Source organism: Rutidosis leptorrhynchoides, chromosome 4 (assembly GCF_046630445.1).
Source record: "Rutidosis leptorrhynchoides isolate AG116_Rl617_1_P2 chromosome 4, CSIRO_AGI_Rlap_v1, whole genome shotgun sequence".
In the NCBI taxonomy this organism is placed as follows: Eukaryota; Viridiplantae; Streptophyta; class Magnoliopsida; order Asterales; family Asteraceae; genus Rutidosis; species Rutidosis leptorrhynchoides.
The window spans coordinates 92,142,594-92,159,093 of NC_092336.1; the positions used below are offsets into that span (position 1 = coordinate 92,142,594).

General features: G+C 34.2%; 1 protein-coding gene across 1 annotated transcript; it reads left to right on the forward strand.

Moving 5' to 3' along the window:
- The first annotated feature begins 13,022 nt into the window (after positions 1-13,022).
- On the forward strand, positions 13,023-13,707 carry LOC139904193 (21 kDa protein-like). The gene has a single exon (XM_071886123.1). It carries the CDS (start codon positions 13,054-13,056, stop codon positions 13,642-13,644), a length of 591 nt encoding a protein of 196 aa, XP_071742224.1. The 5' UTR covers positions 13,023-13,053; the 3' UTR covers positions 13,645-13,707.
- The last annotated feature ends 2,793 nt before the right edge of the window (positions 13,708-16,500 follow it).

Sequence of the window (16,500 nt, forward strand, 5' to 3'; positions counted from 1 at the left end):
GGTGTTTATGGTGAAATGGAATTTAGCTAAAAGGAAGAAAAAAGTGTGAAAAGTTCAAAATACCCTTGGTACTATTCATCATTTTGTCTAATAGATAGTACAGCAATTACTGACTGCAAACAACAATTTTATATTTTAGCACAATTTTGATTTTTGGCCCAATTTATTTTGCCCCAAAATAATTAATAAGTTATAACCCTCCTTTATTTTTTTCCCACACACACCTTATTTTTCTTTTTAGAGCACAAGGAGTCGAGACACCGAAATTTAACACTGCAGCCAAAACAGGAGAAATCGTTCAGTGTCTAATTTTAGTGTCTAATTTATTCATTTAATTTAATTTATTTTTATACGTTTATTTATTATTTATTCAAATTTAGATAATAAAAATAAATAAATAAATAAATAAATAAATACTAAATTCCATTGCATAATTTAAATGACATTACAATAAATAAATAAATAAAGACCTAAATTAAAAAGTATAATTAAAAATTAAAAAAACTCCAACTTAAAGTATAAAAACACAACTTCATACTACTACTCCGTCTCGTATTCTTCATTATTCTTTTGACAATTGGCATCCAGTTTTGTCCACTTGGATGACAACGCATCATTTGTTTGTTCAAATAGTGGTTCCCGAGCATTGTAGTTGTCCATAATTAAATACCAAAACGACGATCCTACAAAAATTAACCGAATTATAACAATTATATATACGGATTATATAATAGTATAAATTTATATATATATATATATATATATATATATATATATATATATATATATATATATATAATACTTTATAAAATAACAAAATTTATTAAACTATATATATATATATATATATATATATATATATATATATATATATAATACTTTATAAAATAATAAAATTTATTAAACACACACACACACATAAACATATATATATACTAGTCAATTTGTTTCCACGTTTTGAATCTTCCGAAACATGAACCCAACATTCCGTCAAACGTAACTCATCGTGCTCGGTCCACGCATTAACCACGACTCCACTACATTTTGCCTTCGGTTTCTTGCTCGGTTCTTCTACAACGACCTTCCCTTTTCCGTTAGCTCGAACACGTTGAGATGTTGGTGTTGGAACTTCGTCTTGAAACAATTGCGGGTTCGAATCGCTTCTTTCACGAATAACTTTCCAAGCCTCAGATTGTTCCATGTCTTCCGGACTCATTAATTCGGTTTGTGGGACTTGGGTTTGATAAGTATATGAATTTTGAAAAGCGTTTTGTGCGGGTGTATATGGACTAGACGGATTCTATTGACTCGAGTATGAATTGGTGGGATTGTATAAATTATTGGGATGGTTTGGATTATTTGGAATGTTGAGATTATTTTGATTGCTAGACATTTTTTTATATATAAGATTAAGTATAGAAATGTAAGATGAAAGATTGAAAGTGTTGCGAAAAATGAGGTAAAATGAGTAGGTTTAAATAGGAAATAAATATTATTAAAAATAAATAATAAATAAATAAAATTTGAAAACTATCCGTTGCCAACAGATCAATTCTCCAGCTGATCAATTTTTCCAATGTCGAATGCTCGACGGTGAAGCCTGACGCCGGCTTTAAACGTCGGTAAAACGCCGAGAGAGAGTCGGTGGTGCCACCGTCACCGGCGTCGGATTTTGGCGACGGCGAAAAAATGCCACAGACTCCCTGTGCTTTTATCATCTTCACGTCTCTTTAAAAAAAACCTACAACATATATAAAAAGAAGAAAGAAAAAAATGAAAAATTGAGAGAGAAGATATTGACCAACTGTTATACAATATATTTTAAAAAATTCAAATGCTACATCGGTCCTTTTTCAAAGTTGGATTCTCAACTTTGGCAGCCCAACGCTGACCACGATGCCGGTGCGGATTCATTCGACGATGGGATCCCAACGTCTGTGTGACGTAGACATCGACTCTCAACTCCTAGTGCTCTAGATACTTTTATTGTGATCATATGTAAATTTATCTACATTTTAAGAATTATATTTATGTACCGTACTTATGGGCCCAGTGTCCCGGAACAATACAGTACACCCTTCATCCCTATTTTATTGTGCCCTAGTTTTTTTTTTTTTTTTTTTTTTTTTTGATGTCTCAAATTTTCTGCTCTTTTCTGCTCTTTCATAAATGGATTAATAAATAAGATAAAGTTTTTTCCCCTAATGCATACATCTACATCAAAATATTAGGCGCCGTTTGGTTCGAGGATTTAAAATCCTAAGGTAATTGAAAAAACCCAGGGTTTGATCAACTGTTTGGTTCGGGGATTTGAAATCTAAAACGTAAAACGTGAAAGGTAATCATAAACAAAAAGTAAACGTAACCGTGACCGTATAACTTAGACGTATAACGTAAAACATAAACGGCAAACGTAAAACGTAAAACATTAAACGTAAGGTAAAACGAACTTAAACCGCAAAAGTAAAACGTAAATGTGAAACGTAAAGCATAAAACATAAAGCGTAAACGTAAACATAACGTAAACTGTGTAAACTTAAAATGTAATCGTAAACCGTAAAACGTAAACCCTTAAACGTAAAACGCAAACATAACACGTAAACTTAAAACGTAAAACATAAAACGTAAACGTAAACGTAAAGCGTAAATGTTAAGTGTAAAGCGTAAATGATGAGAAACAAAGGATTTGAAAATCATTCATGTATACAAAGGATTTTGAAACCTTTACTCATGAGATTCTAAAATCCTTAGAGATTTGAAATGCTCCAACCAAACATAGGATTTCGTGAGTTTTTGAAAAGCAAATCCCTCAAAATCCTTTGAAATTGCACGAATCAAATGCACTCTTAGTGTATACTAACATGTTACACTATTGCCATCGTATTTGCTCTCAATTTTGTTCTCATTCTAGTGTTCAAGGACACCCATGACAACGTCATTATCCTCACTTTCCCTCAATTTTGGTTCTCACTTTCGTGCTAAAAGAACATTTTTGAGAACTAAAATGTTTTATACATTTAGCTTTAACACTTGTACGTTAGTTTATTTAATTGTACTATATTAGGCATCAGATTTTTGAGGAAGTATGTCATGGATGACAAAGATTCAGTTCTTATTCAATTATGGAAGAAAGTTTAAGAAAGTGTTGGCGTGACGCTGATATGACAGTCAATTATCGGAGAAAATTTAGTGATGAACGAGAATGGTCTTAACCACACCAACATGAGAAATTTCATTTATATTTCTGGTTTTATATAATTTCAAAATACCTACAAGATATTAAAAATATCCGTGTGGGCAATATCAATCCAACGAGCTAGAATGTTTCTTTCTTTCCTTTTATTTTTTTTAATAAAAAAATTAAACTCATACACCCTAACACAAATTTTTTTTTTTCTTTATGAATATATACACATTGTCCACTTCTAGACTTAAACTCATAACCTCATAATTATAGAACACTTCAATATCACTAGCGAAATAACCGTTTAGTTAACAAGCTAGAACAAATGAAAATGGTGGGTTCTGCCCATATCTATCAAAGTTTCTTTGGGATTTTTTTGGGTACAATATACAGAGGTTTCTTTCTAATTGGTGTAGGAAATGAGCATGACCTTCGACAATCTGGATATGATCGACTGGGTGGCTAATGAACCCCGTAAGTGACTTAAATACCGCCGTTAAAAAAAAAAAAAAAAAGTATGCATACTTCTACGATTGAAAGGGAGAACACCTTTCCGAAAAAGACTTCTCTTCAATTCCACGGGTCCAAACTGAACTCATTGCGATGTTTGTGTCATTTCCATATATATAGTCCCTCCAACTTGATACTGTACATATCTTACAAGTTGAAACTATTAATTTACTGTGTGTCAACTTAATCAAGCATGTACAAAATAAATTAGTCTGTGTAAACGAATAAGGTTTAAATGTTTAGACTAGGAAAAGCACTTTTACTCAAATGTACACAGTTAACGGGGTTATCTCAGGATTCTGAATATTTCTTGACTACCTAAAGATATGCACAGAATAAAGTATCAACCTAAAATAAAAGTTTTGAGAGAAGCCGACTAGGTTTCAAAGTAAATGGAGGCTATTAACGGTGATCTTGGTCACCAAGTCACCACCAAGACTTAAGGAACAAGAATTTGTATTTGTGTATTAAATTTATTTCCTTATGTATTTATTTGTATCCATATTTCATTCCTTGTACTTATTATAAATAGTGGAATACAAAACCCAAAAAAGTGTGGGATTTTAACCCTAATATGGTATCAGCCCAATCTCCTCTCTAAATCACCTCTTCTCTTTTGTTTCTTACGGCCAAAAAAAATAAAAATATACTTCGTATATCATTAACAGCCGCCAGGCCTTTGTCTTTATTCCACCCATGTGACTTGCTCCATACAATAATATTTATTATTCAAGGTGTAATTCTAGGTTGCATACATCAATTAAATTCGCATGTCATGTGAGCTGCTAATTAATTCGCATATTATTTACATGCATACACTGATCTGTGTATTTTTCTTTTGAGATACAAGTTGCACCAGTATTCAACAAATTCTCGCATCGTCTGTATTTTTTCATCTTTTCTTTTCAACCATGTCGACCTCGCCATCGGATGGAACTCTCCCCCTCAACACCGTCCTACACATGTTAACCATCAAGCTTTCTTCTACCAACTATTTGCTATGGCGACATCAAATTGTTCCACTCCTCACTTATCAAAAGTTATACTGTTATATCGATGGGTCCTGCCCTCGACCTACTGTTGCTTCTGCTTCTGCTGATTCGACCACCGAATCATCTGATGATTCTTCTGTATCTGGTAATGCTACTGCTCTTAAAACCTGGACTGATAATGATCAACGGGCTCTACTTATTTTACACGCCTCTTTAACCGAAGAGGCGATGGCTATTGTTGTTGGGTGCGAAACTGCTCGTGATATATGGGTTGCACTCGAAGACGCTTTCAACCACGACTCCACTGATCGTGTTCATACTCTACATGATCAGCTTCGTCATCTTCAAAAAGGCACCTCCTCTGTTGCTGAATTTGGTAAAAAGTTTAAGGCTTTATGTGATCAATTATAGGCTATTGCTAATCCTGTTGATGAACGTGATAAATTCCATTGGTTCCTTTGTGGTTTGGGACAATCGTTTGAAACTTTCTCTACTATGCAGCGTATGGTTAAACCTAGACCAACCTTGCGTGACCTTTTTGCTCAGGCAGAAAGTCACGAGCTCTTTCTGTCCACAATGCAACCTACGGTCCAATCACAAGCTGCTTTTGCCGCTTCTTCTGATCGTACTCCATCTAATTATGCTCGTGGAAGGGGACGAGGTCGATCCAATAACTACTCTAGCCGAGGTCGTGGTCGTGGTCGCTTCAATTATCCACGTCCACCACACTGTCAATTATGCCGCAACAATGGGCATTATGCTTCTGCTTGTCCTGAATTATCATCTTATGCAAGTCGCACTCAATCTCTTGATGCTAATCTTGCACAAGCTTTTAACACAGCATGTCATGTCTCGAATGATTCCCCTGACTGGTATGTTGACTCAAGGGCCACGGCTCACATGTCTCCGTCTACCTCTCACTTAGATTCATCTACTTCATATGCAGGTAAAGAAAAGGTCACTATTAGAGATGGATCTTCTTTGCCGATCTCCAATATTGGTTCTACTTCTTTTTCTAATGGTCTTAAATTATTAGATGTCCTTGTTGTGCCATTGCTTACTAAAAATTTACTTTCTATCAGTAAATTAACTTCTGATAATCCTGTTGATATTTTATTTAATGATTCTGCTTTCCTTATTCAGAATCGTCACTCAAAGGCAATTCTCGCAACCGGAAGATGTGATCATGGATTATATGTGCTTGAGAGAGGGCAAAAGGCGTTTATTTCACATTTAAATTCTAGTTGTTTACAAGGATCTTTTGAATTATGGCATAGTCGTTTAGGGCATGTTTCTTTTAATATTATTTCTTTATTAAATAAACAAGGTCGGTTGTCGGTTTCCTCCATATTACCGAAACCTGGTTTATGTTCTTCTTGTCAATTGTCAAAGAGTAAACGTTTACCTTTTAATAATAATGATAAGCGTTGTGATAAAGTTCTTGACTTGATACATTGTGATTTATGGGGACCTGCTCCCGTTGTCTCTCAACATGGCTATCGTTATTATGTCATATTTGTTGATGATTACTCTCGATTTACCTGGTTTTATCCTCTCAAGCACAAATCCGACTTTTATGATGTATTCTGTAATTTCTTAAATTTAGTGCAGACACAATTTGGCACAAAGGTAAAAGCTTTTCAAAGTGATGGTGGCACTGAGTTTCTTAATAATCGTGTTCGTCAACTTCTCTCTAATAATGGAACACATCACAGGATTTCCTGTCCGTACACTTGTGACGATCGCTCCAAATCCATATGGACGAACACGTCATTCATTGATTTCATTGCGAGGTATTTGACCTCTATATGATACGTTTTGTAAACATTGCATTCTTTTGAAAAGGCACACCATAAATGAATATTTAAATCAAAGGTTTTCGACATCTGATGATTTCTACATATAGACAATCACCATAAATAATAGTTTACAACATCATTTCTGTTGACAATGCAGTCAAAATAAGATACATGGTGATGATTTGGTAAATGCAACGTCTCCTTGAAAAATATGTCATGCAAGACTCCATGCACATAGCTTGTTTAACATCTAAGCAAACAGCGGAAGACTTCTAGGAAACCTGAGAATAAACATGCTAACAAGTGTCAACACAAAGGTTGGTGAGTTCATAGTTTTAATGTTGCTCATAATCTGTATATAAAGGTGGATCACAAGATTTCAGTTGTTTAATCCAGAAACGTTTATCAATAGATTCTACATAACAGGTGGATCACAAGATTTCAGTTGTTTCATCCGAAATGTTTATCAATCGGTTCTACAAAAAGGTGGATCACAAGATTTCAGTTGTTTCATCCGAAATGTTTATCAATCGGTTCTACAAAAAGGTGGATCACAAGATTTCAGTTGTTTCATCCGAAACGTTTATCAATCGGTTCTACAAAATTGAGCACCCTGGTAACTAAACTTTAATGCTTATATAATTTGTACCCTTTGTATAATCATCTTAATAATACACGCAAACCAACGTGTACGCTTCTCAAATAGCATACGTCCGTTAAAAGGCTAGCGCTCTAGCTCGGACGGGGATATCAAGCCCTATGGATCCATATACTACTACTCGCGCCCACCAGTTCTTATAACCGGCAGTTACTAGTTACCAAAGCTAAGGGATTTTCGGTTCAAACTCAGTGTAGAATTTAGTATGTACTTGTATCCATTGCGTTTAAAATAAAGTGCATGTATTCTCAGCCCAAAAATATATATTGCAAAAGCAATTAAAAAGGGAGCAATGAAACTCACGCATATCAGTTTTAGTTTTTGTATTCATTTTATAAAACAGCGCATGTATTCTCAGCCCAAAAATATGTATAAAAAGGGATCAATGAACTCACGCATATAAATATTGTATATCGGTTAATAAAGCATTTGCATGTATTCTCAGCCCAAAAATATGTATAAAAAGGGATCAATGAACTCACGCATATAAATATTGTATATCGGTTAATAAAGCATTTGCATGTATTCTCAGCCCAAAAATGTAGAGAGTAAAAGGGATCTTATGAAACTCACTATTTAATATTGATATACAATATTGTAGAAAAGCACGTAGACGCATCGAAGATGATAAACACGAGGTTTGATTCACAAAAATACCCTCGAACATTACCCATAATTTCCTTGGCAATAACCCATATTTTCCTTAGCTCTAGCTCGCTTGGAAACACGTTTTGAAAATTACTTGGACAACACTCCGTCGTAATATTTTATGTACATTATTATTTTTGTATCGCAAAAATAATAACATTAATAATAAAAATAATAAGATTAATAATAATCTTATTAATAATAATAATAATAATAATAATAATAATAATAATAATAATAATAATAATAATAATAATAATAATAAATAATATTACGGAGTAATATATATTTGATTTTTCATTCGAGCAAAACACCTGAATTTATAGTACCTGGCCTGGAATCTGGAGTCATGCGACTCGCATGGAAATGGCCTTCTGGCCATGCGACTCGCATGAGGACCAGGGACAGCTCACATTGTTTTGTATTTTAGTTTGTCGACATATTTAAATATAATATATATTATATTTAATTTATATAATTATTTATATATTATATTATATTTACGTGCATAGTTAACTTGTAACTTTTGTTCCGATAAGTCGTACGTTGTTACTTGACTTATGTCCCGGTTCCGGTTTCTCGAATGTCCTTTCGTACGCTGAGAAAACTTGCATTTTACATTTCGTGACTCGTACCTTTGTTAAAATATAGCCTTAAATTATTCCTAAACTATACCACTCAAAGTATATCTTAAACTTTCGAGTATTTTGGTCATTTACTTCTATAAATCATCGTCTCACTATTTGTTAAAATACATTTTTAAAATAGTGGTTTACTGTAGCAAAGTTACTGTAGAAAAGTCAATTTTTACTGTAGCAATTCACTGTAGCAAAGTCAATTTTACTGTAGCAAATAGTGATTTTCGAAAATACTGTAGCATTTTGGGTACTGTAGCAATTTGAAAATACTTTATCAAATTAGTGTTTTACTGGTTCATCTTAAACGTTTTAGTTAACTTATCTAAATATCAATCAAATCAATAATCGAATGTTACTATCGTTTACTAAATAACTTGAAATCATATATATTCAATTAGATATATAAACCAATAAGTTTAATGTACGGTATTATGCAATGAAAACTTTGTTACGTTTTCAAGTTATAGTATATATATGTATCTATTTACATATAATTGTTCGCGAATCGTTGAGAAAATCGAAGGGTACTTGAATAGTTCAAAAATTTTGAGATTCAGTTTTACAGACTTTGTTTATCGTGTCGAAATCATTAATCCTTTAAAGATTAAGTTTAAATTTAGTCGCAAATTTTCGGGTCATTACAACACTCCTCAGCAAAATGGACGGGCAGAACGCAAACATCGACATATAGCTAAAACAGGTCTTGCTATGTTATTTAATGGTCATGCGCCTGTATCTTTATGGGTTGATGCTTTTAGCTCGGCAACTTATATTATTAATCACTTGCCTACGGTTGTTCTTAACTCTATGTGTCCATATGAGTTATTATTCAAGACCATGCCTCATTATGATACTTTTCGTGTTTTTTGTTGTCTTGTTTATCCGTATCTTCGCGATTATTCACTGCACAAGCTTGCTCCCCGTAGCATCCCATGTGTCTTCATTGGATACAGCTCTACTTACAAAGGTTATCGATGTCTAGATCTTTCTTCTGGCAGTGAATACGTTACCCGACATGCTCAATTTGATGAGATTAATTTTCCTTATTCAGGGACCTCGAGCAAAGTTGATCTTGGTAGTTTGAGCTACTCTAATTTTCTGGATTATGCATCTCCAAGCTCAATTACTTCGTTGTTTTTGATAAGTTCGTTAACATTTTATACTTAGTCTTATTAGGGCCTGCCGTGCAACGCACGGGCTCTTAAAGGCTAGTACATCATAAAAAATGCCTATAATACAAGGGTTAAAGCCAAAAATAGGCTACAAACTTACACAAATGTACCGACGTCGCCCACAAACTCATTTCCGTCTTACTATCGCTTACAAAATTTCAAAAAGTGTACCGATGTAAACAAAAACTTTCAAAAAGTGTACCGATGTAAACAAAAACTTTCAAAAAGTGTACCAATGTAAACAAAAATGACTTGCTACCGGCTAAACTGGTTAAAATCAACACGTGTCGTTCGTGGATTGGATCTTAATTCTTAAAAAAAAGAAAAATATCAGGTCAAAATTAGTATGTAACAGGTCAAAACTATAAAATGTTGATATTAGCACATTTTTTGAAAGTTTGTAGGCGACAGTAGGACAGAAATGAGTTTGTGGGCGACGTCGGTACATTTGTGTAAGTTTGTAGCCTATTTTTGGCTTTAACCAGAAGTAAATCAGTTGCAGCAGTTACATATTACATGATGATTTTTTGTTGTGGGCCCTTTCTGGAATATCAACAAAATAACACATATAGGTCCCATGTCCACTTGGGTCGAACATGACCCGCCCCCATCTCAACATCACATAAAATTACTAGGGAGTTGCATTAACTTAAGCCATAGAAATTAAGTGTTTTGTGTATCTTTCGACATAAATTGGACTAACCCCATAACAATATAATAAAAAATTTAGAAGATAGATAGTTGATCATCTCTGTGATAAAGACGACCTGACACAAAAACGCCACCTATTTAGTAGCCGAGTTTCGATGCTATATCTTTCAGCAAGTTACCCAATTTGCTACCTTTTGACTTTTCTGGAAGACCACTATATCCAAATAACCACCCAAATGTCCTATTTCTTCTATATTTACTCAAATGTCTTTTATGTTCTAAATGATATTGCAACAATGATAATATGACCTCTGATGTTTAGCTTATTCATCATATTGTTCAAAATATATACAAATATGTACTGTCATCACTCAAGAGTGCATATATTATCCCATATCAATAGTTTTGTATCTATCAGAATGAAGAATTATTTAAAAATTAAAGTAAATGAATAGGCAACAAACATGTCTTTCGAATTCATATAACCAAACAAACCCTTATTTATATTTTAAACAACTAAAGAAATAAAGATGAATGGAATGCAGTTAGTAAGCTTTTAATTGCAGGTTCCTACATATAAATCAGTTATCAGTTTATTCAACTGTACAACTTGTTAAGGATCACATCATGAAGAAATCTTGTAATTGGGTTGTTTTTTGATTATGATTTCGAAACATCATCATGTTATAAAACCTACTTGTGTTGCAACAACGCCCATCCAAGTTGAGTACCAAGTGGTATCATAGGTCTACCGATCCAACTTGAACAAGTCTCAATCTTCCTACATTTTCTAGACACCTTCAAATGAGTGTGGTGGTGGTTTTTATTAATAAACCGAAAGGGTCAAATGGTCAATAGGGTTAAACATGCAAAAATTCCTCTTCCTCTGTTATTCAATGGATCATCTTTTTTATATTAGCATTCATTGATACAACCATATCTGTTAGTTTATACTAAATGACTAAGAGATAAAATCAAGAACAAACAAATGGTATTAATTCAAAACCCTACATTCCTTGCCCCTGTGGTATTACAAAAAGGTCACATGCTCAAAATCTAATCTTTCACAAACCTAAGCACAATATAGTGCACTGGCATCTGCAATTAAAAGTAAGGACTTTAACTTGATTACACAGAAAAGTGAAGATATAACTAACAATCAGACGTTATAAATTTGAAAGTAGTTAATGATCACTGTTGTTCATCAGTTGGATACCAGCCAATGAGAATTCAGTTCCAAAATTCTTATCACCAAGTTGTTGATAGAAGCATAAGGAATAAAGAATAGAAATGAATGTAATCCAATCCAGTTGGCTGCTTTAATTGCAGGCCCCTACATGTACATCAGTTTATTGTACTGTACAAGTTTGTCAAGTACATCAAAGACCACTTTATTTAGATATTTTCTATTTATAATATTTTTTTTTTTTAACGGCAAGCTTTGCATCAGTGTATCATTTATTTCAACGACACTCATCATTTGCGCACACACACGCGCGTTCGGGAGGAAACCCGAATCGCATTACAGGAACCCGATCCTTTAACCATCCCGAGGGGCAGGCGGACCGGGTTTGAATCCTGAATGGATCCGGGAGAACCCCCCAGGTCAATATAGATATCCATATTTCAAGCGGATTAATTAACAGGATGGGCAGAGCGATGCTCGAACTCATGACCCAACCCCAGACCCAACACACAAGGTGAAGGGGATGCCGTTGAAGCAATGCTTCGTTGGCTCTATTTATAATATCTACAACGTATTAAAAAGTTTATTACACTTTTTACAATATTGGTAGATATCTCCGCAAAACTACCAGCTCAAGTTGTGTACCAAGTGGGATCCACGAAACTGACTGTGAAAACATATTGCAATTTTCACAACACTTTACACCCTAAAGCTCTCTGATACTACATATTGAAACTAAGCACTCCGATTATGCTGGGAAAATATTTGAGGAATTCATTATGGTAGATGAATTAAACAACCTGACTTATTGTAACTTGCTAATTGTCACTAGCCATAGTTAGGGGTATACTATTCAAGTTATAAATTAAAGACTATGAAGCTTGAATTAACTAAGAATTAGGGTCAGCTAACAGTAGGGGTGGCAATTCGGGTTGGGCCAGGTTGACAGGTTGGTGGGTAAGAATTGGTCAACCCGAACCCAACCCAATATAATAATCAGGTTGAGTATCTGTATTCCGACCGAACCAAAAACTGGTTACCAGACTAAACCCATGTTACCCAAACTTTAAACAGGTCGGCAGCTTTGGGTCACATGGGTCAAATAGGTCAAGTTTTTACAAAAAATAGCCATACAATTGTTTATATAATCTTAACTCAAACCAACTTTTTTCAGGGTTGGGTTCGAGTTTGGGTTTCAGGCCATGTGCCTTAGCAAATAGCCAAAAGAACTTGCACTAAAATTCACGAAGAAATGTTGATGGCAAAGAGAAGTCGCACTCGTTTAATCACACTGAACATGTAAATTCAAAGTTTGGGCCATAACATTCAATAAAAGATGGATAAAGATTGCATAATTGTATCCGTTAAGACCTACTTGCAAGATATTTTGGCAAAATAATTCATCACATGGATATGCAAATTCAGTCTCTTCATAATTATTGTGTGTGTGGTCATATTTTAAAAAGAGCAAAAAATGGTAGTTTGTAAAGATAAAGCTCACTTAGATACCTACCTTCAAATTTCTATATATATATATATATATATATAGTGCATTTTCTCAATTTCCATAACCAACATCACTAGCTTAAAACACTATCCAACAGATAAACAAGCAATGGAAACCTCATACTCCATCAAATTTCTATCAAATAATATTATCCTAATAGCACTTGTACTCACGTCCTCTATTACTTATATCTCGGCTCTCGAGAAAACGAGTGTCGAGTTCATCAAAACATCATGCAGTTTAACAACTTATCCTACACTCTGTTTCAACTCCCTGTCAACTAAAGCAGGTGCAATCCAAACAAGCCCTAAATTACTAGCCCAAACAGCTTTATCTGTTAGTCTTGAAACAACACTAACCACCTCATCATCAATGGTAACATTATCACAAGTGCACGGTATAACTCAACGAGAGGTTGCAGCCATGAGAGACTGTCTTGAAGTACTGAGTGACTCAGCGTACGAGTTAAAAAAATCACTTGACGAGATGAAACACCCGGGTTCAAAAGATCGGGGGCTAGTTATGAGTGATGTACAAACTTGGGTCAGTTCATCGTTGACGGATGAAGACACGTGTTCCGAAGGGTTTAGGAATGACCCGAAAATGAAAAATGTGGTGAAAGGGAAGATTGTGAATGTTGTTCATTTGATTAGTAACGCTTTGGCTTTGATCAACAGTTATGCTTCTATACGCGATTAGTGTATTCATTATGTTATAATTTAACTTATTTTAATTCCTTTTGTAACAACGTATGAATGTAAAGTGAACTTTTGCTATCCTTAATTGAAAAGGCAATGTACTTTTAAGTGAAAAAATTGATTTGAAAACAGTATCTTGTATTTACCAAACTTTCTACAATATGATCATGTCACATAAGCTTTTGCATTTTCAAAAAATTGGAAATCTAGAATACATAGGAAGAAAGTTGTTCTAAGAGTTTAATCCAGTTTCAATGGATCACGTGTTGTACACAATGAGATATACAATACGAATTCCTAATGATTGATGTGCATTTTCATACTATATCCCTGTATTGTTATATGGTGGGCATCTCTAGTCCCAAAATGTACTCATTTGAGACATATTGAAATAAAAGTAGGATTTGATATTTTCTTGCAAAGAAATTCCCGACAATATAATATATTTATGGTCTCAAGTTTTCAAACTTTCATTTACCCGCGGAACTTGAACCCGACTATAGAGGGGGCAAGTCTAAAAATTTAATAAATTTTTCATTGTCAGCAGGGACAAACACTAAAAAAAGACTTATTTTTTGGTAAATTTTTTTTTTTTAGTGTACATTTTTTTCCCTCGTTAAATCCAGGGGGGGCGGATACCCCCTTCGGGTTGCTCTATGTTCCGCCACTGCATTTACCATAAGTTAAGCTCTAAGAATTTCCATAAGGTAGTCGATGAAGGTGTTATCATTATACATCTACGAATCGGAATAAACGGCCATTAAGTAATTGTTGGTAAAATCGTTGCTGGTATATACTTCGGCATCATGAAAGAATTTAGTCACCTCTTGATCAGTAATTGACCTCAAACCAAAGTTTGAACCCCACTGAATAACTCAATTTAATCGTACAAAGAAACTCTTTGTATATGTTACATTTTCAATAGTCTTATCAGTTTTGCAAAACTCGGCCGACTCGGCTGTAACGACCCGTCAAAATCGCTATTGACGCGCCACGTTAATCATTGATTCCACAGTGAGGTTTTGACCTCTATATGATACGTTTTGATAAAATATTGCATTCATTAAAATAAGTGACTTTCTAAACATAGAAAGTTATAAACATGTGGGCGAGTGCTTAGGTATAAGCAAAAACCCCAAAATACATAAGTCTTTAATTTACAGGTTGACATCACAGTCCAATTATTTATTACACAACGCAGTTTTATTTTGAATGCAATAAACTTTGTACAAAGCATGAGAGACTCCATGCAGGCAACAAGCACATCACATCGGAAGCAGTCTAAGGACCTGAGAATAAAACATGCTATAAAGTCAACACGAATGTTGGTGAGTTATAGGTTTAATTGCTCGAGTCATAAACATATATAAAGATAGACCACAAGATTTCATCAAAAGTTTATCAATAGATTCTACGTAACAGAGCACCCTGGTAACTAAACTTAACGCTATAGTGATAATTACCCCATTCGTTTTAATACACGCAAACCAACGTGTCTTAAACTCAAATAACATACGTCCGTTAAAAGGCTAGCGCTCTAGCTCGGACGGGGATGTCAAGTCCTATGGATCCATATACAATTATTCGCGCCCACCAGTCCATATCCTATGTACTGGCAGCTACTAGTTACCAAAGCTAAGGGATTTTCGGTTTAACTCAGTGTAAAATTTAGTATGTACTTGTGTCTTATTGCGTTTAAAATAAATTGCATGTATTCTCAGCCCAAAAATATTTAAAGTATTTAAAAAGGGAGACTATAAACTCACGGTTCAATATTGAGGTTCAATATTGTAGGCAAATTGTGTAGACGTAATGATGGTAGACGACAGTATGGTTGGCCTTGGATTTAAGAACAATACCCCGAACAATACCTAATATTTCCTTAGTTTAAAACGATTTGAAACTCGAATTAAAACACCCGCGTAATATTCCTTATTATTATTAAACTTAAATTAAAATTAAAATTATAATCATAATTATAAATATAAGTTACAGAACAAAGAAAAGAGATGGTGTAAGAAACTCGTCGAGCAAGCTGGTGTATTTATAATACTTTTCGATTTACTGTAGCTCATGCGATCGCATGAGTTTTCAGTGTTTTTGCCATGCAATCGCATGGCCGCCTTTTCCGTTTTTGTTTGCTAGTTCGTCGACATCAAATAGCACTGTAGTAAATAGTGTTTACTGTAGCAAATAGTTTTTACTGTAGCAAATAGTGTTTACTGTAAAGACCCGTCCTAAACCATCCGGACAAAGTCCATAATGATTATAAACGATTCACAACAGTTGATTACATCGCGAGGTATTTGACCTCTATATGATACATTTTACAAACATTGCATTCGTTTTTGAAAAGACAATCTTTCATTACAACCAAAGTTGATGGCATGCATACCATTTTATAATATATCTAACTATAACTGATTTAATAATAATCTTGATGATCTCAACGACTCGATTGCAACGTCTTTTGAAATATATCATGATTGACTCCAAGTAATATCTTTAAAATGAGCAATTACACAGCGGAAGATTTCTTTCGTACCTGAGAATAAACATGCTTTAAAGTGTCAACCAAAAGGTTGGTGAGTTCATTAGTTTATCATAAATAATCATTTTATAGTTTTAATAGACCACAAGATTTCATATTTCCATTTCTCATAAACATACGTCCCATGCATAGAGACAAAAATATCATTCATATGGATTGAACACCTGGTAACCGACATTCACAATATGCATATAAGAATATCCCCATCATTCCGGGATCCTCCTTCGGACATGATATAAATTTCGAAGTACTAAAGCATCCGGTACTTTGGATGGGGCTTGTTGGGCCCGATAGATCTATCTTTAG

Excerpts from the sequence above, each read along its gene's own strand:
- LOC139904193 (XM_071886123.1), top strand. The coding sequence starts at position 13,054 with ATGGAAACCTCATACTCCATCAAATTTCTATCAAATAATATTATCCTA.